Source organism: Phalacrocorax carbo, unplaced genomic scaffold (assembly GCF_963921805.1).
Source record: "Phalacrocorax carbo unplaced genomic scaffold, bPhaCar2.1 SCAFFOLD_97, whole genome shotgun sequence".
In the NCBI taxonomy this organism is placed as follows: Eukaryota; Metazoa; Chordata; class Aves; order Suliformes; family Phalacrocoracidae; genus Phalacrocorax; species Phalacrocorax carbo.
In genome coordinates this window covers 17,248-42,504 of record NW_026990463.1, presented here as the reverse complement: position 1 = coordinate 42,504, position 25,257 = coordinate 17,248, and the positions used below count along the sequence as shown (strand labels likewise).

Below are 25,257 nucleotides of genomic sequence, written 5' to 3'. Positions count from 1 at the left end.
GGCGGGGGAGAGCTTCCCACCCACCCAGAAGCTCGTGGCCACCCCGGCAGTGGGCTGTGGGGCACGTCCCCCGTGTTTCCTCTCTTGCAGGCGAGCTGTGCTTCAGCTCCTCCGACGTGGTGGTGCGCAACGCTTCGCTCAACTTTGACAAAGAGGGTGAGCGGCTCGGGCTGTCCCGCTGGGGGGATGCAGCCAGGCTTGGGGTGCCCGGCATCCCCCCAACCGACCTCTCTTCCCTCTCCAGCCTTCTGCCAGCAGGAAGCGCCTGAGGGCTACCAGGACTACTACTTTCCCAAGCTGACAAGCTCTGGTTTCTACTGCATATCCAACTGCACCCCAGGCACCCCCGGCTCCATCAGCTGCAACAAGGGGCAGTGCCGGCTCACCCTGAGCGGCCCACAGTGCTTGTAAGGGCTGCAGCAAAGCCACCGCCCCCCTCCAGGACCACCCCACAGGCGGCCAGCCCTGCCGGCGCGGCTCCACGCCGGCTCCAAGCCCCTCTCTGCACGGAAACGGGGCAAAACCCTGCAGGGCTGGAGCAGGGTCTTGCTCCACGCAGGGCTTGAGCTCGCAAAACAGGGCTTGGGGGGGGTTGTGTCTGGGGGTCCCAGCTTTGCGTTCGCCCCCCTATTCCCTCCCCGCAGCTGCCACGAGACCGATCTCTACTGGTACCGAGGCGATGGCTGCGAGACCCGGGTCGGCAAGCTGGCGGTGGGGTTGGGCGTGGCCGCGGCGGCTCTGGCCGCGACGGGCGTCGTCCTCGCCGTCCTCCTCTTCCGAGCTCGGAGGACCGGATCGTTTTACAGGTGATGGGGGAGAGGAGGTCGCGGTGGGTCCGGGGGGTCTGGCCCCATCGCCCTCCCTGGGGCGGGAGATCTCGTTGAGCCGTTGGGTTCCAGTTGTTTTTTAAAGGTGTGACGTAAGATGTCCCTCATCCTGGATAAAGCCCGGCCGAGTGGTCCCAGGGGCCGGGAGGACCTTGGCTCTTGGCAGGGAGGAGGTGGAGGGGCCGGTGGGTGCAGGGGCGAGGGATGGGCCCGCTGGTGGTGACCCCACACGCAGCCCCCACCCCCTCTCTCCAGCACCCAGAAGGCGATGAAGCAGACGTGGTACGAGGACGCGGTCGACACGTGGAGCCTCCCAGGAAGCTTCACCTTCCAGAACCAAGGTAGATGTGGGGCGAGGGGCTTCCCTGGTGACCCCATGGGGTTGGGGGCGCCAGCTTGTGCCCCCCATCCCCACCCCTCCCACCCCACAGGCTCCCACACTGAGGACAACTTTCGGGTCAACCTTGAGTCTCTGCACGCGTCGGCACCGGTGAGTTCCCCATCTCCCACCCACCCACCCACCCACCCGCCACGGTGGGACGTGGGGCAGTGGGGACACCCCAATTCCTGCTGACACCTTCTCTGTTTCCCCCCTGACCCACTCCACATCCCCACAGGTCAATGTTCCAAGACCGGAGAAATTCTACACGCGACTCTGAGCCGTGGCGGGGGGGGGCACCAGGATGCTGATTTCCCCTCCCCCCTTGTGGGAAGTGGCACTGTGGGAGAACCCAGACCCCCGTCAGTGGGGGCCTTGACCCCATACTGGGGGTCCTTATCCCGTTCCTGGGACCATTCTTGGGGTCATGACCCTCACTTCCAGGTCATGACCCACACGACCTCGCACCTATTGGCACTTTTGGGCCATGGCCCCACCTCCAGGGTCATGTCCCCACTTCCCTCCCTCCCCAAACTCACTTCAAGAGTGAGGATTCCGCCCCCAAAAATACTGGGGCTGGACCCCATCTTTCTTTCCAATAAAGGCACTGAAAACACACTGCTGATGCTGGTTTGTACTGGGACAACCCCAAGGCAGACTTGGGGAGGGGGCAAAAGGCTGTTACCTCCCCTTTTGCAGCCCTCCTTTGGGGTGATCAGCCCCCAGGCCACCCCCCACCCGGCCCAGGACCCCCACCCTGCTGCCCACAGCACCCTGCTGCCCACGGGGGACCCTCCTACCCCACACCAGAACCTGCCGGGTAGGACTGGGGCCACACCTGCCCGCGCCCCAGGGCATTTTCAACAGCATTTGGACTTTGTCCCCCGCGCACACAGCTCCCAGCTGCCAGGTAAGGTGGAAAGCAGAAATAAAACTGCTAATTTTAGCGCTCGGGGGCAGGGCGGGGCAGGAATTGGCCGAGGGCCCGGGCGGCGGCACACGACCTTGGGCACGCCGCCACCTTTCTCACCCTTCAGAGGGAACAGCGGTGACGCCGGGATGGAAACCCCCAAGGACGCCTGCGTGGGGTGGAAGCGACGCTCGGGTAGGTGACCCCAGACCCCTGTTCCTTCCTTGCCTCTCCCAAAATCCCCACGTGCCACCCCACACCTTGGGACGCCCTCGATGTTCCCACCCCAAAGCCACCACGGCTGCCCTCCGCCCCACAGCCCTTTGTCCCCTTCCCCCCGGGGAGGGTGGGAACGAGGCGTGGATGAACCCCGGGGCGGGTATTTAACCCCCGGGTGGGGGCAAGGGAAAATTCTCCCCGGTGCGTCACCCCTCGGACTTGCACCTTTGCCGGGCGTGACTCAGCAGCAGCTCCTAATTGCCCGCTCAGCAATTAACTCATCCCCAGTGTTTTCCCTTCCTTCCTTGGGGCGTTTTTGGTGGATTTGCACCCCACCACCAGCCCCGTCCTTCAGCCAAGCCCCCGTCGCCCCCCACGGGGCACGCGACCACGTTGCGTGCCCCCGACAGTGTGTGACAACAGGCGGGTGACAATAAAATTAGGCTTTTATTCAAGTAGTTAAAGTGCTGTAGTGATCAGTCGTTGTGGGAGGCAGAGGATGGTGCATTTCCCAGCGCTTGCCACCCCGAGACCCCCGCCCACCCCTGTGTCCCCATGTCCCCCTCCGCTCGCCGCTGCCTCTTGGGTGGCTCCACTCAGGGGACGATGACGGATGGTCGCTGGATGTGGATCTGGGGAGGGAGGAAGGAGAGATGGGGGTGTGATGGGGGGCGGGGGGTTGCCCACCAGAGCGGGTGTGGGGACAGAGTCAGGGTCCTGGGGACGTGGTACTCACCTTCTATCAGGTGTCCATGTTCCCTAGTTTGATGTAGTTGGTGCTGGGGCCCTCCAAGTCTGTGGGGTGGAAGGAGAGGTGACATGGGCCCCCAGCGGCTCCCCGGGTGCCACAGGCCCCCCACCCCACGGCCACCCAGACCCCCACCGGCCCCGGTACCTTCCCAGGTCGCGGCCGGGTTGCTGGCGGTGAAGCCCTTCGGGCTGGTCCAGCTCTCGTCCGTGCTGCAATACAGCTCCGAGTGGGAGGTCAGCTTATCCCTGCGTGACGGGGCGGAGGTGGATGAGAGCCAGGCACGGCCCCGCGGGACCCCCACCCCACCCCCCGGCCAGGCACTTGCCTGTACTCGTCCTTCTGCCTCTTCGCCCGCAGCAGGAAGGCGGTGAAGGCGGCGACGGCCACGACCAACCCAGCCACCGGTACCCCCACGGCCACCCCCACCTTGCTGATGCGGGAGCTGCAGGCGCTGTCTTGGTACCAGAACGCCGACGGCTCCGAGCACCTGGTGGGGATGTCCAGGTGGTGAGAGCCCTGCCGGCTTCACCCCAAACCCGGGGGGGCGCCCGTCCTGGGGGGCAGGGGGTGGGCAACGGGGGGCTTACTCGCACTGTGGTCCCGAGCGTGCCACGACGCACGTGCCGTGGACGCAGGGGTAAGGGTCGGCAGAGCGTTTGTCGCATCTGGTGATGCAGAGGACGCCGGTGGGGGTGACGAGCGGGGAGAAGTAGGTCTTGAAATCCTCCGGGATGCGGCTGTCGCACACACCTAAGGGCGGAGGGGGGCGGCTCAGGGTGCACAGGGACGTGCTTTGAGGGGTCCTGGCGTGGGGGTGAACGCCCTGTGGGCTCACTTACTTGTTTCAACCTCTTCCACCCTGAAGTTGTCGACGCTGGTGTAGGTAGAGTTGAAGCAGAAGGTACCTGGGATGGCGAGAGCAGCTGCTGGTGAGTGCCCTGGGCTCGGCGCCACCCCCAGCAAGGACCTCGCCCCGGCGCCAATGACACGGGGGCGGGGGTTACAGCAAACGCCGCTCACAGTTGCCTTCTTGACAGGTTTCGTTGCAGTTGGTGTAGCTGTTGATGGCGGTGACGAGGCTCTTGGAGATGCTCTGCACCGTCTCGTTGGCCGTGGTGCTGGCGAGCACCTTCAGGAGGACCGTGTAGTTCACCACGATGCTGCCCTCGCTGCAAGGAGAAGGGGCACGGGTGGCTCAGGGGGGCTAGGCTGCGGTGCCACGCCGCAGGGGACCCAACTGGGACCAGTTTGGGGTCCCCATTGTGGAGGGACAGCGTGGCCACTGTTACGTGGGGCCGGCCCACCCTGGAGGAGCCCCAGGGACAGAACATGGCTTGGAGGGATGTGGATGCCCCATCCTTGGAGACCATCACCTCAAATGACCCCTGTGGGTCCCTGCCCCCCCCAGACCACCCCGAGGGAGCAGATGGAGGGGGTCAGTGCCCCGTGAGGACACCCCACCCCGCCTCCGGCGGGAACTCACTTCAGTTCGTGGATCACCACATCCTGGTAGCCCTCTATGTGCTTGTAAACCTCCCTCATCTGGAAGACAACGAGAAGCCGAGGGGAGATCCAGGCCGAAGGCCCATCGTGCCCCACATACCCCCGCCGAGGGCGCTGCCCCACCATGGGGGTGCTCGCGGCATTGCTGCAGCCTGACCTGCTCCTTGAAGTCCTTCTCAAAGTTCTGGAAAGCTGCAGAGGACTTATTTTTGAGATCCTTTGTGAAAACCCTGTTGTCGACCTTCGTCTTCATCTCGACCGTTGCATTCACCATCACTTCATCAAGCAGAAGGAGACCCATAAGCAATAGCCTGGGGCGTCCCATCCCCCCACCAGTGCCCCCGGCCCCACTCCCGGGACATCCCTCCATGGTGGGCCCATTCACGGGTTGGTCCCTCCGTGGCGCCCCCGGCCCCATTCCCGGGTCATCCCTCCATGGTGGGCCCATTCACAGGTTGGTCCCTCCGCGGTGCCCCCGGCCCCACTCCCGGGTCATCCCTCCATGGTGGGCCCATTCACAGGCTGGTCCCTCCGCGGCGCCCCCGGCCCCATTCCCGGGACATCCCTCCATGGTGGGCCCACTCACAGGTTGGTCCCTCCGCGGTGCCCCCGGCCCCACTCCCGGGTCATCCCTCCATGGTGGGCCCATTCACAACCTGGTCCCTCCGCGGTGCCCCCGGCCCCACTCCCGGGACATCCCTCCATGGTGGGCCCATTCACGGGTTGGTCCCTCCGCGGTGCCCCCAGCCCCACCCCCGGGACATCCCTCCATGGTGGGCCCATTCACGGGTTGGTCCCTCCGCGGCGCCCCCGGCCCCACTCCCGGGTCATCCCTCCATGGTGGGCCCATTCACAGGTTGGTCCCTCCGCGGTGCCCCCGGCCCCACTCCCGGGTCATCCCTCCCTCCACCGTGGCCGCGTTGCCGGGTTGGTCCCTCCGCGGCGCCCCCGTCCCCACTCCCGGGACATCCCTCCATGGTGGGCCCATTCACAGGTTGGTCCCTCCGCGGTGCCCCCAGCCCCACTCCCGGGACATCCCTCCATGGTGGGCCCATTCACAGGTTGGTCCCTCCGCGGTGCCCCCAGCCCCACTCCCGGGACATCCCTCCATGGTGGGCCCATTCACAGGTTGGTCCCTCCGCGGCGCCCCCGGCCCCATTCCCGGGACATCCCTCCATGGTGGGCCCACTCACAGGTTGGTCCCTCCGCGGTGCCCCCAGCCCCACTCCCGGGACATCCCTCCATGGTGGGCCCATTCACAACCTGGTCCCTCCGCGGCGCCCCCGGCCCCACTCCCGGGTCATCCCTCCATGGTGGGCCCACTCACAGGTTGGTCCCTCCGCGGTGCCCCCGGCCCCACTCCCGGGACATCCCTCCATGGTGGGCCCACTCACAGGTTGGTCCCTCCGCGGTGCCCCCGGCCCCACTCCCGGGACATCCCTCCATGGTGGGCCCATTCACAGGTTGGTCCATCCGTGGTGCCCCCGGCCCCACTCCCGGGTCATCCCTCCATGGTGGGCCCATTCACAGGTTGGTCCCTCCGCGGCGCCCCCGGCCCCATTCCCGGGACATCCCTCCATGGTGGGCCCATTCACAGGTTGGTCCCTCCGCGGCGCCCCCGGCCCCACTCCCGGGACATCCCTCCCTCCACCGTGGCCGCGTTGCCGGGTTGGTCCCTCCGCGGTGCCCCCAGCCCAGGCCGGGGGTCGGTGGCCCCCGCAGCAGCCCCGACGTGGTGCCGCAGGGCCTGGCACGGCTCCCTACCGTCCTTGACCTCGACGTTCTCCTTGGCGAACTGGCACTCGCTGCCCTGGAAGCTCTCGGCGCACTGGCAGCCGCCGCCGGCCCAGGTGCCGCCGTTCTGGCAGACGGCGATCTCGCACAGGGCGCCGTAGTACCCGCCAGCGCACACGCACTTGATGCCGTCCCAGGTGCCGCCGTTCTGGCACTGACCTGGGGGAGGCGCGGCCGGAGGTGGCTGCCGTGACAGCGCCCGGGGAAACGGCGGGCGCGCGGAGCCGGCCGGAGAGCGCCTGGGGCGCGCTGGGGGGTGAGGGGGCAGGGACGGGGCTGGGCGGTGCCGCCAAGGAGGGAGACTTACCCTCACTGGTGGTGGGGCTGGTGGTGGTGGTGGTGGTAGCGTTGGGGGTGGTGGTAACGACGGGGACGGTGGTGGTGGTGGCGTTGGGGGTGGTCGTAACGATGGAAGTAGCGGTGACCCTCGTGGTGGATGATGACGAGGTGCTGGTGGTCAGAGAGGAGGTGGTGGTGGCCGTGGTGGTTCCAGAGGAGGTGGTGGTGGCCGTGGTGGTGGGAGAGGAGGTGGTGGTGGCCGTGGTGGTGGGAGAGGAGGTGGTGGTGGCCGTGGTGGTTCCAGAGGAGGTGGTGGTGGCCGTGGTGGTGGGAGAGGAGGTGGTGGTGGCCGTGGTGGTTCCAGAGGAGGTGGTGGTGGCCGTGGTGGTTCCAGAGGAGGTGGTGGTGGCCGTGGTGGTGGGAGAGGAGGTGGTGGTGGCCGTGGTGGTTGCAGAGGAGGTGGTGGTGGCCGTGGTGGTTGCAGAGGAGGTGGTGGTGGCTGTGGTGGTGGGAGAGGAGGTGGTGGTGGCCGTGGTGGTGGGAGAGGAGGTGGTGGTGGCCGTGGTGGTTCCAGAGGAGGTGGTGGTGGCCGTGGTGGTGGGAGAGGAGGTGGTGGTGGCCGTGGTGGTTCCAGAGGAGGTGGTGGTGGCTGTGGTGGTGGGAGAGGAGGTGGTGGTGGCCGTGGTGGTTGCAGAGGAGGTGGTGGTGGCCGTGGTGGTTCCAGAGGAGGTGGTGGTGGCCGTGGTGGTGGGAGAGGAGGTGGTGGTGGCCGTGGTGGTTCCAGAGGAGGTGGTGGTGGCCGTGGTGGTTCCAGAGGAGGTGGTGGTGGCCGTGGTGGTGGGAGAGGAGGTGGTGGTGGCCGTGGTGGTTCCAGAGGAGGTGGTGGTGGCCGTGGTGGTTCCAGAGGAGGTGGTGGTGGCCGTGGTGGTTCCAGAGGAGGTGGTGGTGGCCGTGGTGGTGGGAGAGGAGGTGGTGGTGGCCGTGGTGGTGGGAGAGGAGGTGGTGGTGGCCGTGGTGGTGGGAGAGGAGGTGGTGGTGGCCGTGGTGGTTCCAGAGGAGGTGGTGGTGGCCGTGGTGGTGGGAGAGGAGGTGGTGGTGGCCGTGGTGGTGGGAGAGGAGGTGGTGGTGGCCGTGGTGGTGGGAGAGGAGGTGGTGGTGGCCGTGGTGGTTCCAGAGGAGGTGGTGGTGGCCGTGGTGGTGGGAGAGGAGGTGGTGGTGGCCGTGGTGGTGGGAGAGGAGGTGGTGGTGGCCGTGGTGGTGGGAGAGGAGGTGGTGGTGGGAGAGGAGGTGGTGGTGGCCGTGGTGGTGGGAGAGGAGGTGGTGGTGGGAGAGGAGGTGGTGGTGGCCGTGGTGGTGGGAGAGGAGGTGGTGGTGGCCGTGGTGGTTCCAGAGGAGGTGGTGGTGGCCGTGGTGGTGGGAGAGGAGGTGGTGGTGGCCGTGGTGGTGGGAGAGGAGGTGGTGGTGGCTGTGGTGGTGGGAGAGGAGGTGGTGGTGGCCGTGGTGGTGGGAGAGGAGGTGGTGGTGGCCGTGGTGGTGGGAGAGGAGGTGGTGGTGGCCGTGGTGGTGGGAGAGGAGGTGGTGGTGGGAGAGGAGGTGGTGGTGGCCGTGGTGGTTGCAGAGGAGGTGGTGGTGGCCGTGGTGGTGGGAGAGGAGGTGGTGGTGGCCGTGGTGGTGGGAGAGGAGGTGGTGGTGGCCGTGGTGGTGGGAGAGGAGGTGGTGGTGGCCGTGGTGGTTGCAGAGGAGGTGGTGGTGGCCGTGGTGGTGGGAGAGGAGGTGGTGGTGGCCGTGGTGGTTCCAGAGGAGGTGGTGGTGGCCATGGTGGTGGGAGAGGAGGTGGTGGTGGCCGTGGTGGTTCCAGAGGAGGTGGTGGTGGCCGTGGTGGTGGGAGAGGAGGTGGTGGTGGCCGTGGTGGTTCCAGAGGAGGTGGTGGTGGCCGTGGTGGTGGGAGAGGAGGTGGGAGAGGAGGTGGTGGTGGGAGAGGAGGTGGTGGTTGCCGTGGTGGTGTCTGTGGAGGTATCAGTGTTGGGGCCTGGCACAGTGTGTGCAGGGGTGCTGGTGACTGTGGATGATGCGGAGGTGGTGATGGGCACCCACCAGCAGTTCCCAGCACCCCAAACACCCCTTGGACGTCTCCACCCCAGCCCAGACTGTTTTGTTCAGAGCTGATCTAGATACGCTTGGACTTTACTCCCCACCATGGGGACAGTGTCTTTCACATCAGATATTTTCTCATGTCCTGGAAAATTGCTCAGCTTGTTTAGGCTGGTTTTAACTCATGAAACAACCCCGTAAAAAACCCAAATTAAAAAAAAAAACCACGCAAACAGCAACAAAATCACCTCAGAAATACCCAAAAAGCCATGCTGTTTCAAAAAGCCTCGTCTTCCCAGCACGTTTGCTCTTAACTGAAGTTCTCCAGCCGAGCCTTTCTCCCAAATCAGTCTCCCTTAGGCAATCAGCTCTCTCCTCCCTGCCCTTAATGAGGTTTAAGAGCTCCGGAGGATGAGGGCCGCTGTGCTGGCGGGGGGTGGGATGCGGGCGGGGGGTGAACTGGCGATGGCGGAGGGCGGCTGCGGTGCCGCGGGTGCGGGAGGGGGGGATGGGTGTGGGAAACTGGTGAAAAGCTGGCGCAGGAGCGGGGCGGTGGGTGGGGGGGCTTGGGGGGGGTTGTTGGGGTGGGCACGTTGCCTCGGGTCTGGAGGTGCAGCCACGTCCCGGGGAGTGGGATGGGGCAAGGATGTGGGTGGGCGCCGAGCGTCACCCGTGTGGGGCCACCGGCCCGTGGTGGGGGCCTGGTTTGGAGCCCTGACCCATTGCTGGGAAGGCCGTGGCTGGGGTGGGAAGGAGGCTTGGAGAGGAGGGATTTTTGGCCCGGGGATGGAGGCTGTGGGATGTGATGCTGCCCCTTTGCAGGGGAGCCCCACAGAGATGTCACCTCCCCTCCCACCTTGTGACACCCGCTCTGTCCCCGCAAAACATCCAGGGAAATCCCCCCGCAGCCCCCAGCCCCACTTACTGGTTTTTCCTGCGAGGAGGAGGAGGAAGAAGGGGAGAAGAAAGATGGAAACCTTCATCTTCCCACGCACCGACCTCACGGCCGCGATCATCCCAGAGCCCGAACTGCTCCCAGAGCAGGCAGAGTTTTGGCAAGATGCGGCGAGGGAAGACCTTTGCCCCTCGGTGGGCAGGGATCAAACCGCGCACCCTCTTTGAACTCCGGCGGCTGAGTTTCCAAACCGCCCGTAGGCTTTAATACCCGCGGGGGTGTCACTGGGTATCATTTCCCCGAGGAGGGGGTGAAACCAAAGCCAAGCCCAGGCTCGGGGCGGGGATTGCTGCATCCTCCCAGGGTGGGTACGAGCAGCACCCCAGGGCTACCCACTGCACATCACCAGTGGGGGAAACCGGGACCCCCTGCAACCCCCCACTCAACACCTACCCACAAATGCTTGGCCACCCTTCTCCTCCTGCTTTTCCCAAGCCCCCCGCGCCTACCCTTGACCAGGAAGGGCCTTTTTTCCACCCAGAAAGCAAACATCCATAATCTCTTTGGCTGGCACCGGGGGTGGTGGGAGGGGCAGGGGGTTGCTGGGCAGGGCGCCTAATATTTTCTTGTGTCAGAGGATAAATATTTGTTGTATTTTCAGAGGGGCAGGTGTCAGTTGACTCTTCCTCCCTGGCAGTGTGTTGCAAACAATATTTTACAGATTTTCTTCCTCCTCCGGTCGCGGTTGGGTTTTCCTGCATCGTTTCCATCCCTGGGCGGTGGCGCGGCCTTGGGACTCCCCCTCCAGAGCCACCCTTTGACTCCCAAACTCCAACTGTGACCCCTCAGAACCCCAAACTTAACCCCCAAGAGTCCAAAACCCCAAATTTGACCCCCAAGTTCTCTCCTGTCACCCCAAATCTTGACCTGCAAGTGCGTCAGCAGCGTTGGCACCCGGCCCTTGGGAATTTGCCCCCTGGCGGTGCCTCTGCCCCATTTTTTCCATGATGTTTTTCAGGAGGTGAAATAAATAGGTTATTAAATGTAATTTCCACCGAGATAACGTTTTCTTGCTGAGATCATCATGCCAAGGGTTATATTTGCCAGATGGCCAACAGCATCCTGGCTTGTATAATGCGGCCAGCGGGAGCCGGGCAGGGATGGGGCCCCTGTGCTCGGCCCTGGGGAGGCCCCACCTCGAGTGCTGGGCTCAGGTTTGGGCCCCTCGGGACAAGCAGGGCCTGGAGGGGCTGGAGCGTGTCCAGAGAAGGGCAGCGGGGCTGGGGCAGGGTCTGGAGCACAAGTGTGCTGGGGGGCGGCTGGGGGGGCTGGGGGGGTTTAGCCTGGAGAAGAGGGGGCTGAGGGGAGCCCTTCTCGCTCTCTGCAGCCCCCTGAGAGGGGCTGGAGTGGGGGGGGGGTGTGTGTCAGTCCATTTTCCCAGGTAACACGCGACAGGGCAAGAGGAAATGGCCTGACGTTGCACCAGGAGAGGTTAAGTTTGGATATTAGAAAAATATTTCATGGCCGAAAGGGTTCTCAAGCGCTGGGACCGGCTGCGCAGGGCAGTGGTTGAGTCACCGGCCCTGGAGGTGTTGAAAAGAGGTGTAGGTGTGGCACTTCAGGGCATGGTTTAGCGGTGGAGTTGGCACCGTTGGGTTAATGGTTAAACTCGATGCTCTTAGAAGTCTTTTCCAACCTCAGTGATTCTATAATTCTATTATTGTCTGGCTCAGGTGAGGCTTTGTGACCTGGACTGAGCCCAAGCTGGGTGCTGGGATGTTCTCTCCAGCGAGGAACCCCCAAGGACCACGGCAGGGACCCCTCCTTTTTCACCGAGGAACCACATCCCACGTGCTTTTGCCCCCAAAATAAGAACTACTGGAGAGGGGGGGAGGGGAGGGGGAAGGGCATTCCCCACCTCCCCTCTCCGGAGCGGCTGCAGTCTTCGGTCCTCGTGCCGAGGTTCTTGCCCGGTTTTGGCCACCAAGGAAGCCTTGACCAACCCCACCAGTTCTTTTTGGACGATGGGGTGGGGGTGGGGGTCACAGGGATGCTGTACCTTCTGCCAGCATCTGCAAAGAGAGGAGGGAGCAGTGAGGGTGGGGGGTGTCGTGTCCCCCCACCCCATGGCATCCACGGTGCCGGCTGTGGCACCAGCGCCACCCGGGCACCTACCAGCGTGAGGGGTGCTGCCACCTCTGCGTTGGGCTTGTAGTAGCTGTTTCCATAGGGGTCTGGAAGAGGGTGAGGGTCTGGCAAGGGGCTGGGGGACGTCCTGCCATTAAGGGAGGGGTTTGGCCCCCACCCACAATGGGTCTCACCTTGCCAGGGCACGGAGCCTCTGCCGTTCACGTGGTAGATGCCGGTGGTGCCCGTGTTGCGCCGGCCCTCCAGCCAGCTGCTCTCCTCACCCCTCGTGCTGTAGAGCCGGGAACCGGTGAGCCCATGGGTCTTGTGTGTGGGGCTGGGCCTGGGGGGGGAGGTGCTGGAGCTCGCGGGCTCCACCACTGGGGTCTCAGCCCTCCCCGGGGTTGGGGAGTTGAACCCTCCCACCCCCCATGGGGAAAACCTGCTGCCCCCCAGCTTTTGGGGAAGGGGCACATCTGGGGGCAGCCCAGCTTGCCACCGAGCCCAACTCTCCTCCCTGGACCCCCCCGCGCACCCCCTCCCCGGCCCTTTCACCTGGCACCAGCCGGTTTCTCCTTCCCTTGGGCCAGGCAGGTGGCGAGGACGATGCAGAGGATGAGCAGGATGAGGAGGGGCAGCCCCAGCCCCAGCCCCACACCCAGCCCCAGCCCCAGTTTGCTGATGTGGGTCTGGCAGCGGCTGCCGGCTGTCAGGTACCATGGCACATCCTGGCAGCTGTGGGGGTGACATGTCACGGGCAGGGTCCGTTCCCCCCAAATCTGGCCCAGGGTGGGCATTGTGGGTTGGGACCCTCCAAGAAACCCACCAGGTTCCCAGCGCCCTTCCCAGAGCTGGGGGGAACCCGGGAGCCCCAGCCCCATCTCCATGGGTTGGGATTGAGGTCTGGGGTTGTGGACAGGGCTTCTGGGGGTCAAGGGTTGCGTTTGGAGGGCAGGAGTTGGGGTGTTGGGCTGAAATTTGGGGCTTAGGGGTCAAGGGTTGGGATGTTGGGCTCAAGTTTGGGGCTTAGAGGTTAAGGGTTGGGTTTGGAGGGCAAGGGTTGAGGATTGGGGGTCAAGGTTTTGGGTCTGGGCTCAAGGTTTTGGGTTGTGGTGGCAACTTGGGGGTCAAGGGTTGGGATGTTGGGCTCAAGTTTGGGGCTTAGAGGTTAAGGGTTGGGTTTGGAGGGCAAGGGTTGAGGATTGGGGGTCAAGGTTTTGGGTCTGGGCTCAAGGTTTTGGGTTGTGGTGGCAACTTGGGGGTCAAGGGTTGGGATGTTGGGCTCAAGTTTGGGGCTTAGAGGTTAAGGGTTGGGTTTGGAGGGCAAGGGTTGAGGATTGGGGGGTCAAGGTTTTGGGTCTGGGCTCAAGGTTTTGGGTTGTGGTGGCAACTTGGGGGGTCAAGGGTTGGGTTTGGAGGACAAGGTTTGGGGATTGGGGGTCAAAGGTTGTGGATTGGCGGTCAAGCGTTGGGACTTTGGGGTCAAGGATTGGGGTTTGGGGGTCAAGGATTGGCGGTCAGGTTACCACCAGGGTTAGGGTTTGAGCAGGGTTAAGGGTCGGGTTAGGGTTAGGAGGTTAATGCTACAACTGGGAGTAGGTTTGGGTTAAGGCTGGGGTTAAGATAAGGGTCGTCGTCAGGTTTAGGACCAGAATCAGGTCTACAGTCAGTGTTATGGGGCGGTTTGGCCTCCGGTGAGGCTTCAAGACTGGGCCTAAGGTGGGAATTATGGGTGGGGGCCGGGTGCGGGTGGGGTCCACTCACAAGCAGCGGGGTCCCTCCAGCGTCAGCTGGCAGAGCCCGCCGTTGCAGTCGATGGAGCCGGGGACGTTGAGGGTGCAGTTCGTGATGCAGAGGAGGCTGTTCTGGATGCGGTAGGGGCGGTAATACCGGCTGAAGTTGGCCGGCGTGTACTTTCTGCAGAGCTCTGGAGGGGAGAAGCACCAATCAGGTGAGCCCTGACCCCCCCCCACCCCACTCCCCACGGTGTCCCGGCCCCCCACGCTCACCCGTGTCGTTGAGCGCCAACGCCTCGGTGAGCACAGTTGTGACGGAGGATGTATTGAAGCAGAGTTCTTCTGGGAGAGGGAGGAGTCAGGAGCGGTCACAGGAGGCCACCAGATATTTGGGGGACCGACCCTGACCGGCAGTGGGTCGCTTGGCACCTACCCCCCAAGTGGCTGCAGTTTGGGGGCTGAGCCGCGGCGTTGGCAGCCTCCAGCCGCTCCTGAGCTCGGAGGTTGAGGCTGGTGTCTCCGACCCGTGGGTGCAGCAGGACTTTGTAGTTCACCACCACGCTGCCTGTTCTGCGGGGCAGCGAGAACATCGGCACGGGGCATGGGGGTCCTCACTCATCCCATCCCATCCCATCCCACCCCATCCCATCCCATCCTATCCCAGTAGTTCTTCACATATCCCATCCTCATCCTCATCCCATCCTAGTGGTTCCTCACTCATCCCATCCCATACCATCCCATCCCATCCCATCCCATCCCACCCCATCCCATCCTCATCCCATCCCATCCCATTCCAGTGGTTCCTCACTCATCCCATCCCATCCCATCCCCATCCCATCCCATCCCATCCCAGTGGTTCCTCACTCATCCCATCCCATCCCACCCCATCCCATCCCCATCCCATCCCATCCCATCCCACCCCATCCCAGTGGTTCCTCACCCATCCCATCCCATCCCATCCCATCCCATCCCATCCCATCCCAGTGGTTCCTCACCCATCCCATCCCATCCCATCCCATCCCATCCCATCCCAGTGGTTCCTCACTCATCCCATCCCATCCTCATCCCATCCCATCCCATCCTCATCCCATCCCATCCCATCCCATCCTCATCCCATCCCATCCCATCCCAGTGGTTCCTCACTCATCCCATCCCATCCTCATCCCATCCCATTCCATCCCATCCCATCCCATCCCAGTGGTTCCTCACCCATCCCATCCCATCCCATCCCATCCCACCCCATCCCATCCCACCCCATCCCATCCCATCCTATCCCAGTGGTTCTTCACATATCCCATCCTCATCCCATCCCATCCCAGTGGTTCCTCATTCATCCCATCCCATCCCATCCCCATCCCATCCCATCCCATCCCATCCCAGTGGTTCCTCACTCATCCCATCCCATCCCATCCCCATCCCATCCCATCCCATCCCAGTGGTTCCTCACTCATCCCATCCCATCCCATCCCCATCCCATCCCATCCCATCCCAGTGGTTCCTCACTCATCCCATCCCATCCCATCCCATCCCATCCCAGTGGTTCCTCACCCATCCCATCCCATTCCATCCCATCCCATCCCATCCCATCCCAGTGGTTCCTCACCCATCCCATCCCATCCCATCCCATCCCATCCCATCCCATCCCAGTGGTTCCTCACTCATCCCATCCCATCCCATCCCCATCCCATCCCATCCTCATCCCATCCCATCCTCATCCCATCCCATCCCATCCCATCCCATCCCAGTGGTTCCTCACTCATCCCACCCCATCCCATCCCCATCCCCATCCCATCCCATCCCATCCCATCCCATCCCCATCCCCATCCCCATCCCATCCCCATCCCATCCCATCCTCATCCCATCCCATCCCATCCTCATCCCATCCCATCCCATCCCATCCCATCCCAGTGGTTCCTCACTCATCCCACCCCATCCCATCCCCATCCCCATCCCATCCCATCCCATCCCATCCCATCCCATCCCCATCCCCATCCCCATCCCATCCCCATCCCATCCCATCCTCATCCCATCCCATCCCATCCTCATCCCATCCCCATCCCATCCCATCCCATCCCATCCCATCCCATCCCCATCCCCATCCCCATCCCATCCCCATCCCATCCCATCCTCATCCCATCCCATCCCCATCCCCATCCCATCCCATCCCATCCCATCCCATCCCATCCCAGTGGTTCCTCACTCATCCCCCACCCCCCCACCCCACCCCCCCCCACCCCCCACCCCCCACCTCAGCGTCAGCACACAGGTGCCGCGGTAGCCGCCGACGTTGCGGTAGATCCCGTCCATCTGGAGACAGACACACACGCGTCAGCAGTGGGGCTGGGCGACCCCCCACGGCGGGGCTGGGCGACCCCCCACGGTGGGGCTGGGCGACCCCCCACGGCGGGGCTGGGCTCCGCCCCACGGGGGCCCCGGCGCGGCCCCGACGGCTTGCGGGAGGGCGCGAGGAGGGTCTCACCGCCCGGCTGAACTCGCCGGCGAAGCCGCGGGAGGCGGTGGACGAGGTGTCCCCCCTCTCCTCGGAGAAGTTCCAGTTGGTGGCGCGTGTCACTGACGTCACGGCCAGGCCCAGCTCTTTGCGGGAAGGGGGGAGGGGGTGGGGAGGAGAGCTGTGAGGTGGGGGCGTCCCATAGGGGTGTCCCTCGTGGGGTCGGGGGCGTCCCATGGGGGTGGGGTGTCCCTCGTGGGGACGGGGGCGTCCCATGGGGGTGGGGTGTCCCTCGTGGGGTCAGGGGCGTCCCATGGGGGTGGGGTGTCCCTCGTGGGGACGGGGGTGTCCCATAGGGGTGTCCCTCGTGGGGACGGGGGCGTCCCATGGGGGTGGGGTGTCCCTCGTGGGGTCGGGGGTTTGGGGAGGGTGAGGGGGGCGGGGGGTGTCCCTTACCTGCCGTGACGTTGATGGTGGGCACCCCAAACTGGCAGAAGGGTCCATCCAGATTAGGGGGACAGGAACAACCCACCCCCCTCCAGATCCCCCCGTTCTGGCAGGGTTCTGGGGGGAGACGGACGCAAAGATTCATGGGTGCCCCCCCCTCAAATTCCCTCCCCACACCCCTTTCCCCCCCCCCCCAACATCCAGCACCCAGATCCATCCGGTTGGGTGCACCGTGACCACACCCCCCCCCCCCCACCCCCTCCATTTTTTTTTGGGGGGGGGGTAAAAAAGCAGTGTTTGGTGCCAACCAGCATCTCCCTGGTGTGTCCCCCTTTGGGGGGCGGGGTGGGGAGGGGTAACATTGGGGTTCCAGGGGTGCAAACCCCCTTTGGGGGGAGGGGGGGGTGGGGTGTCCTCTCCCCATAACGACACGGGCGGGCCACGCCAAGGAAGACCCTCCAACCTGTGGCGGTGGGGACGGGCGCGGCGGGGGTGGTTCTTCCGCTGCCTCGGGGCGCGGTGCTGCCGCCGGCGGTGGGAACGGGCGTGGCGTGGGGGTACTGGCACCGCGGGCCGTCAAACCCAGCGGGGCAGTAACACTCGGTCCCCACGGGCGTGCCTCCGTTTTGACAAGCCGTGCTTTCGTCCCGGCTCTCGCAACGGGGCCCCCCTCGCCCCGGCGGGCAGACGCACCGGTCGCCCACCGCCGTGCTGCCGTCGGCGCAGCGGTCGGCGGCATCCGCCGTCTCGCAGGTGGGGCCGGCGTAACCGGGCGGGCAGAGGCATTCGGTGACGTTGGCGACGCCGCGATGGTGGCAGGTGACTGGAAGAGAGGTCGGGGGAGGGGGCGGAAGGATCGGGTCAGGGGACCCAGGCGTCCTGGTCTCCCCACCCCCCCACCAAGAGCTCGGATCCTTGGGCACGATAGACCCACCACCCATCCCTCTTCCTGCTCCTTTTTCCCCTTGCCCCAGGTGACGCCCCCCACCACAAAGACCCCACGCCACGACACCCACCACCCACGTGCTGCGCCCACATCCCTCCTTCCCTCCCTCCTCCTCCTCTCCCCTCACCCTGAAAGACCCCCAAGTCCCCTCCGCCCCTGCAAAGGAGACCCCCCAACCCAAGAACCCCATGCCATGACACCCACCACCCACGTGCTGCACCCACATCCCTCCTTCCCTCCCTCCTCCTCCTCTCCCCTCACCCTGAAAGACCCCCAAGTCCCCTCCGCCCCTGCAAAGGAGACCCCCCCACCACAAAGACCCCACGCCACGACACCCACCACCCACGCGCTGCACCCACGTCCCTCCTTCCCTCCCTCCTCCTCCTCTCCCCTCACCCTGAAAGACCCCCAAGTCCCCTCCGCCCCTGCAAAGGAGACCCCCCACCACAAAGACCCCACGCCACGACACCCACCAGCGGGAGGCTGGGACCCGTGGGGGAGGAAGAGGCAGAGGGTGGCCGAGGTGCTGGTGCTGGAGCCAAGACCCGGAGCCATGGTGGTCACCCTGGCGTTCGGAGGGGACTGGGGTATCGCCGCGGTGGTCTTGGTGGCCGTGGGGTTGGTTTTGTGGGGGATCGGCAGCGTAGCTGTGGGGTTCCCCTCCATGGGGGTGGCTGTGGGGTTCCCCTCCACAGGGGTGGCTGTGGGGTTCCCCTCCACGTGGGGGGCCGTCGTGTTCCCCTCCACGTGTGTCGCCGTCGTGTTCCCCTCCACGTGGGGGGCCGTCGTGTTCCCCTCCACGTGGGGGGCTGTCGTGTTCCCCTCCACGTGCGTGGCCGTCGTGTTCCCCTCCACGTGTGTCGCCGTCGTGTTCCCCTCCACGTGTGTGGCCGTCGTGTTCCCCTCCACGTGGGGGGCCGTCGTGTTCCCCTCCACGGGGGTGGCCGTCGTGTTCCCCTCCACGTGTGTCGCCGTCGTGTTCCCCTCCACGGGGGTGGCCGTCGTGTTCCCCTCCACGTGTGTCGCCGTCGTGTTCCCCTCCACGTGTGTGGCCGTCGTGTTCCCCTCCACGTGTGTCGCCGTCGTGTTCCCCTCCACGGGGGTGGCCGTCGTGTTCCCCCCCACGTGTGTGGCCGTCGTGTTCCCCTCCACGGGGGTGGCCGTCGTGTTCCCCTCCATGGGGGTGGCCGTCGTGTTCCCTTCCACGTGGGGGGCCGTCGTGTTCCCCTCCACGTGTGTCGCCGTCGTGTTCCCCTCCACGGGGGTGGCCGTCGTGTTCCCCTCCACGTGTGTCGCCGTCGTGTTCCCTTCCACGGGGGTGGCCGTCGTGTTCCCCTCCACGTGCGTGGCCGTCGTGTTCCCCTCCACGGGGGTGGCCGTCATGTTCCCTTCCACGTGGGGGGCCGTCGTGTTCCCCTCCACGTGCGTGGCCGTCGTGTTCCCCTCCACGGGGGTGGCCGTCATGTTCCCTTCCACGTGGGGGGCCGTCGTGTTCCCCTCCACGTGCGTGGCCGTCGTGTTCCCCTCCACGTGCGTGGCCGTCGTGTTCCCCTCCACGGGGGTGGCCGTCATGTTCCCTTCCACGTGGGGGGCCGTCGTGTTCCCCCCCACGTGCGTGGCCGTCGTGTTCCCCTCCACGTGTGTGGCCGTCGTGTTCCCCTCCACGTGGGGGGCCGTCGTGTTCCCTTCCACGGGGGTGGCCGTCGTGTTCCCCTCCACGTGTGTGGCCGTCGTGTTCCCCTCCACGTGCGTGGCCGTCGTGTTCCCCTCCACGGGGGTGGCCGTCGTGTTCCCCTCCACGTGTGTGGCCGTCGTGTTCCCTTCCACGTGGGGGGCCGTCGTGTTCCCCTCCACGTGGGGGGCCGTCGTGTTCCCCTCCACGGGGGTGGCCGTCGTGTTCCCCCCCACGTGTGTGGCCGTCGTGTTCCCCTCCACGGGGGTGGCCGTCGTGTTCCCCTCCATGGGGGTGGCCGTCGTGTTCCCTTCCACGTGGGGGGCCGTCGTGTTCCCCTCCACGTGTGTCGCCGTCGTGTTCCCCTCCACGTGTGTGGCCGTCGTGTTCCCCTCCACGTGCGTGGCCGTCGTGTTCCCCTCCACGGGGGTGGCCGTCGTGTTCCCCTCCACGTGGGGGGCCGTCGTGTTCCCCTCCACGGGGGTGGCCGTCGTGTTCCCCTCCACGGGGGTGGCCGTCGTGTTCCCCTCCACGTGCGTGGCCGTCGTGTTCCCTTCCACGTGTGTGGCCGTCGTGTTCCCCTCCACGTGTGTGGCCGTCGTGTTCCCCTCCACGTGCGTGGCCGTCGTGTTCCCCTCCACGGGGGTGGCCGTCGTGTTCCCCTCCACGGGGGTGGCCGTCGTGTTCCCCTCCACGTGCGTGGCCGTCGTGTTCCCCTCCACGTGCGTGGCCGTCGTGTTCCCCTCCACGGGGGTGGCCGTCGTGTTCCCTTCCACGTGCGTGGCCGTCGTGTTCCCCTCCACAGGGGTGGCTGTGGGGTTCCCCTCCACGTGGGGGGCCGTCGTGTTCCCCTCCACGGGGGTGGCCGTCGTGTTCCCCTCCACGTGCGTGGCCGTCGTGTTCCCTTCCACGTGTGTGGCCGTCGTGTTCCCTTCCACGTGTTTGGCCGTCGTGTTCCCTTCCACGTGTGTCGCCGTCGTGTTCCCCTCCACGTGGGGGGCCGTCGTGTTCCCCTCCACGTGTGTGGCCGTCGTGTTCCCCTCCACGTGTGTGGCCGTCGTGTTCCCCTCCACGGGGGTGGCCGTCGTGTTCCCCTCCACGTGTGTGGCCGTCGTGTTCCCCTCCACGTGTGTGGCCGTCGTGTTCCCCTCCACGGGGGTGGCCGTCGTGTTCCCCTCCACGTGTGTCGCCGTCGTGTTCCCCTCCACGGGGGTGGCCGTCGTGTTCCCCTCCACGGGGGTGGCCGTCGTGTTCCCTTCCACGTGGGGGGCCGTCGTGTTCCCCTCCACGTGTGTGGCCGTCGTGTTCCCCTCCACGTGTGTCGCCGTCGTGTTCCCCTCCACGTGGGGGGCCGTCATGTTCCCCTCCACGTGGGGGGCCGTCGTGTTCCCCTCCACGTGTGTCGCCGTCGTGTTCCCCTCCACGTGGGGGGCCGTCGTGTTCCCCTCCACGTGTGTCGCCGTCGTGTTCCCCTCCACGTGTGTGGCCGTCGTGTTCCCTTCCACGGGGGTGGCCGTCGTGTTCCCCTCCACGTGTGTCGCCGTTGTGTTCCCCTCCACGTGGGGGGCCGTCGTGTTCCCTTCCACGTGTGTGGCCGTCGTGTTCCCTTCCACGTGGGTGGCGGTGGACGGGTCGGTGCACTCACAGCGGGGCCCCCAGGCTGTCGGGGGGCAGTGGCAGACCCCCTCCCTCAACGTGCCACCGTTGAGGCACGAGGCGGCCTCCTCCGCGTCCTGGCAGACGTCGCCCCGGTAGCCCGGCGGACACACACACGCCGTCCCGAAGGCCGTGGCCCCGTTCTGGCAGCTGCTGGCGGGGTCCGGGAACTCACACAGGGCACCCCGAAATCCCGGCGGGCAGCAGCACTTGGTCCCCACGGCGGTGCCCCCGTTTTGGCAAGCCGTGCTGGGGTGGCTGGTCTCACAGCGGGTGCCGTTGTAGCCGGGGGGACACGCGCACCTCTCCCCCACCGCCGTGCCGCCATGCTCGCAGGGGGCTGAAAGGTACCTCAGGTTAGGGGGTGGGGGGGTGGTGCAAACCCCAGCCCCACCCCACCCCCCAGCTCAAGGAGGGACCCAGGAGACCGGCCCCGCTCCCACCCCACCTTTGATGAGTCAACACCCTCCAACCCACCTCCTCGGGAGAGGACCCAGGACTTGGGGGAGGGAGTTGAGGTTCCCCCGTCCCCAAAATACAGCTCTAAGCGTTGCCCAAGGCACCGAAACCCCCCCCCCACCCACCCAGAGAAGGGAAGAGGGAAACAGGCACCCACAGGGAGACCTTGCCCTTGGAGGGCAGGTGAGGCACCCTCGTGGGCACCCCACGCCGGGAAGAGCCCCCACGTGCCGAGGGCGGTTGGGTGGGCCGAGTTCTCTGAAGAAGAGCTTCCAGCGGCCCAGGAAGAGGCAAAAAAACCCCCTCGAGGGATTTTTCGGAGGAGGTGGGAAGGGGGGTGGGTGAAGCTGGACAGGGTGGGCTGGTGCCTCGCTGCCGGTAGGATGGAGATCTCCCCATCTTACCCCTCTCTTACCTGACAGAGCTGCCAAGGGGATGAAGAGGAGGAGGAAGAAGCAGCAGCAACCCAGCTCCATCATCGGCACAACCTGACGGAGCGGGAAGCCACGGAACGACTGAGCCGGAGGCACCCGACGCCGTCGCTTTGTGTGCCGAGTCCGGCACAGTCATCGACCGCAAGGTAGGGCCGCCTCGGTAAATAATGGCTGAGTAATTTTTATCGAATCCCCAAAAACCAGAAAGGGTGTGAGAACGTCTGGACGTCCCCACGGCGTCCCACCTTCCCAGCCGGCTCCGGACCCGCCGCGACGAGCCCAACCCTTGCGCTGAGGCAAGGGAGGGAGGGAGCTGCCGTTCTCTGGCGTCTTGATAAGATTAGGGTGAGACATGGCGGGTCACAGAACCACAGAACCACAGGCTGGTGGGGCTGGAAGGGCCCTCTGGGGCTCACCCCGTCCCACCCCTGCGTGAGCAGGCACCCCCAGAGCAGGGGCACAGGGCCGCGTCCAGGCGGGGGGTGGATGTCTCCAGGGAAGGGACCCCACAGCCTCTCTGGGCAGCCTGTGCCCCTGCTCTGGCACCCGCACAGCAAAGGGGTTTGTCCTCATGTTCAGGGGGAACTTCCCGTGTTCCAGCTTGTGCCCGTGGCCCCTTGGCCTGGCGTTGGGCACCACTGAAAAGAGCCCGGCCCCATCCCCCTGACACCCACCCTTCAGGTATTTATAAGCATTGATGAGATCCCCCCTCAGCCTTCTCTTCTCCAGGCTGAACAGACCCAGGTCTCCCAGCCTTTCCTCACAAGGGAGATGCTCCAGCCCCTGACCATCTCCGTAGCTCCCACTGGCCTCTCTCCAGCATCTCCCTGCCCTTCCTGCACTGGGGGGCCCAGACCTGGCCGCAGCCCCCCAGATATGCCCTCACTGGGGCAGAGCAGAGGGGGAGGAGAACCTCCCTCGCCCTGCTGCCCACGCTCCTTTCCATGCCCCCCAGGGCACCGCTGGCCCCCTTGGCCCCAAGGGCCTGGTGCTGGCTCAGGGTCACCTCGCTGCCCCCCAGCACCCCCAGGGCCTTCCCAGCAGGTCCCCCCCAGGCTGTGCTGGTGCGGGGGGTGGTTCCCCCCCCAGGGGCAGGACCCTGCACTGGCTCTGGTTGGGCTCCCCGAGGCTCCCCTGGGCCCAGCTCTCCAGCCTGCCCAGCCCTCGCTGGGTCCCAGCACAGCCTCTGGTGTATCAGCCCCTCCTCCCAGCTTGGTGTCATCAGCAAACTGGTTGAGGGGTCGCTCTGTCCCATCACCCAGGTCACTGATGGATGTGTTGGCCAGGGCTGGACCCAGCACAGCCCCCTGGGGGACACCGCTAGTGACAGGCTCCATCCAGGCTCTGCTCCACTGATCACGACCCTCGGAGCTCTGTGGTTGAGCCAGGTCTCAGCCCACCTCTCTGCCCCCTCACCCAACCCCCTCTTCCAGAGCTTGCCCCTGAGGCCTTGCTGAACTCGAGATCAACAGGATCCGGGTAACTCTAGGCCCATCAGCCTTGCCCCTCAATCCCTGGGAACGTTCCGGATCGACTCCTCCCGGGGGCCGCCACAAGTCAAATGAAGCATGTTTTTGGGAAAAGCCAACGCGGCTTCGCTAAGGGCAGATGGTTCTCGACAAACCCGGGGGCCTCCTACGACAACGTGCCTGGTTGACGTGGGGCGGGAGGTGGCCACTGTCTACCCGGGCTTCTCCAAGGCCTCCTCCTGGAGAAACCGATGCGTTACGGCCCAGAGAAGTGGTCTGTGGGGTGGGCGGTGGGGGGCGGGGGTTGGCCAACAGGCCGCACCCAACGGGCGGCGGTCAATGGCGCGTCTCCAAAATGGCGGCCTGTCACGCGTGGGGTCCCCCCGGGGGGCCGACGTTGGGCCCGACGTTGTTCAACATCTTCATAAGGGATCTGGGGAACGGGATCGGGCGTAGCCGGACGGAGCTCGCGGGTGACGCCGGGTTGGGCGGGGACTGGACACCCCAGCAGGGAGAGCTGCTCCGCTGGGGGGTCTGGGTGGGCTGGAGGGGAGGCCCAGCAAGAACCTGATGGGGTTCAAGAAGGTCAAGTGGAAGGTTTTGCCCCTGGGAAAACATAATCCGGGAGCGCTGCAGGGCCTGGGATCCCCCCGGCTGGGGGGGGGGCGGCTCTGTGGGAAGGGACCGGGGGGGTCCTGGCAGGGGGGAAGCTCAGCGGGGGCGAAGGGTGGCCGCCGCGGCCAAGGGGGGCAGCGGGACGCTGGGCTGCATCAACAGGGGCATCGCCAGGAGGGACAGAGACGTCGTCCCCCCGCTCTGCCCAGCGCCGGCCAGGCCACACCGGGAGCGCCGTGTCCAGTTCTGGTCCCCATTGTACAAATGGGGCGGGACGGGCTGGGGGGGCCCAGAGAGGGGCCACCAGGATGGTCCAAGGACTGGGAAGCTGCCGTACGAGGACGGGCTGGGAGAACTGGGTTTGTTCAGCCTTGAGAGAAGGAGGCTCAGAGGGGATCCATCCCCACGTGCCAGCACTTAGGGGGCAGCTACAAAGGAGATGGAGACCCCCTTTTTACACGGAGCCCCATGGAGAGGACATGGGGGGTGGCCACAGGTTGCCCTTGGGGAGATCCCAATTGGCCACCAGAGGGACATTTTTCCCAGTGAGGACAGTCACCGTTGGAATATTGGAATAATAATATTGAAATAATTGGAATCATTAGAATAATCTCCCCTGGGAAGGGGTTGACTTGGCCATGTTGGGCACCTTCAAGAGTTGCCTGGGCAGGGCGCTGGGCCAGCTTGTCTAGGCTGGGCTTATCCTAGAAAGGTTGGATGAGATGATCCCTGAGGTCCCTTCCCACCTGGGATTCTGGGATTCTGGGATTCTGGGAACACCCACTGCCCCGCCATCATCGACCCAGCCAGTCACGCCATCGTAGAAGGCTACCGGGCCTCCTCTATGCCCGGCAGAGCCTCCCACCGGCAAGGAAAACAAGGTAATCAAGAAAAACAAGAGTATTAATAATAATAAATTTATTATAATACGTGATAGATACGTGAAATTGGATGGGGGGGGGCTTGGGGAAGGGTCTTCCGTGGCAGCCTCCCTGCGGCTGGCCACAGCCTGCACCCTTTTAGGAGTCCTGCGTCCCTGCGTGGACCCCGCCGGGCTCAGCCGCGGGCGGTTTCGCGCCACGACAGGCTTCATCGCTCGAATAAATAATAAATATTGGGGGTCGTCAACCCCGAGGTTCTCGCCCGGCTTTCGGCACAGCCCGCGTGCCGGTGGTCCGGCCACGCCAGGGCGGATTTGGGTCTCCCTTCGGCGAAGGAGAGGCGTGGAGTTGAGTTTGGAGGGGTCGTCTACTCTTCATCGCGGTTGGTTTTTCCTCTGTCGGTGGCTGGGATGTTCCCGACGCCGGATCAGAGCTGGGTTGTGAGCTTTGGCCTGGAGATCTTCACCTTGGGGAGGGGTGGGGGGGAAGAAGGAGGAGAGAGAAGGGGGTGAGGGGGATGTGGGGGGTCTCCCTTGGCTCCTCGGCCCAGGGGAGGGTGGTGGGTGCTGCCGGAGAAGAAGGAGGACGTACCGGGATGGAGGTATCCACCATCTCCAATGAGGGCGTGAAGTTGTGCGCGCCGTCACCACCTATGGGGAGATGGGGGTTGGGTGGATGCCGGGGCGGGGGGAGGGTCTTCCCCAAGCGTTGGTCTCCA

The 25,257-nt window shown here is 65.3% G+C and overlaps 1 protein-coding gene across 1 annotated transcript; it reads right to left on the bottom strand.

The window, feature by feature from the left end:
* Positions 1-3,077: 3,077 nt before the first annotated feature.
* LOC135311233 (mucin-22-like) lies at positions 3,078-8,194 on the bottom strand (the record flags this gene model as incomplete). The annotated part of the gene is made up of 10 exons (XM_064440359.1): positions 3,078-3,130; positions 3,231-3,331; positions 3,412-3,573; positions 3,674-3,836; positions 3,926-3,991; positions 4,107-4,255; positions 4,570-4,628; positions 4,747-4,865; positions 6,354-6,542; positions 6,691-8,194. Coding segments are annotated over 10 exons (2,565 nt in total), but the record flags the coding sequence as incomplete, so codon positions are not given.
* Positions 8,195-25,257: the final 17,063 nt, after the last annotated feature.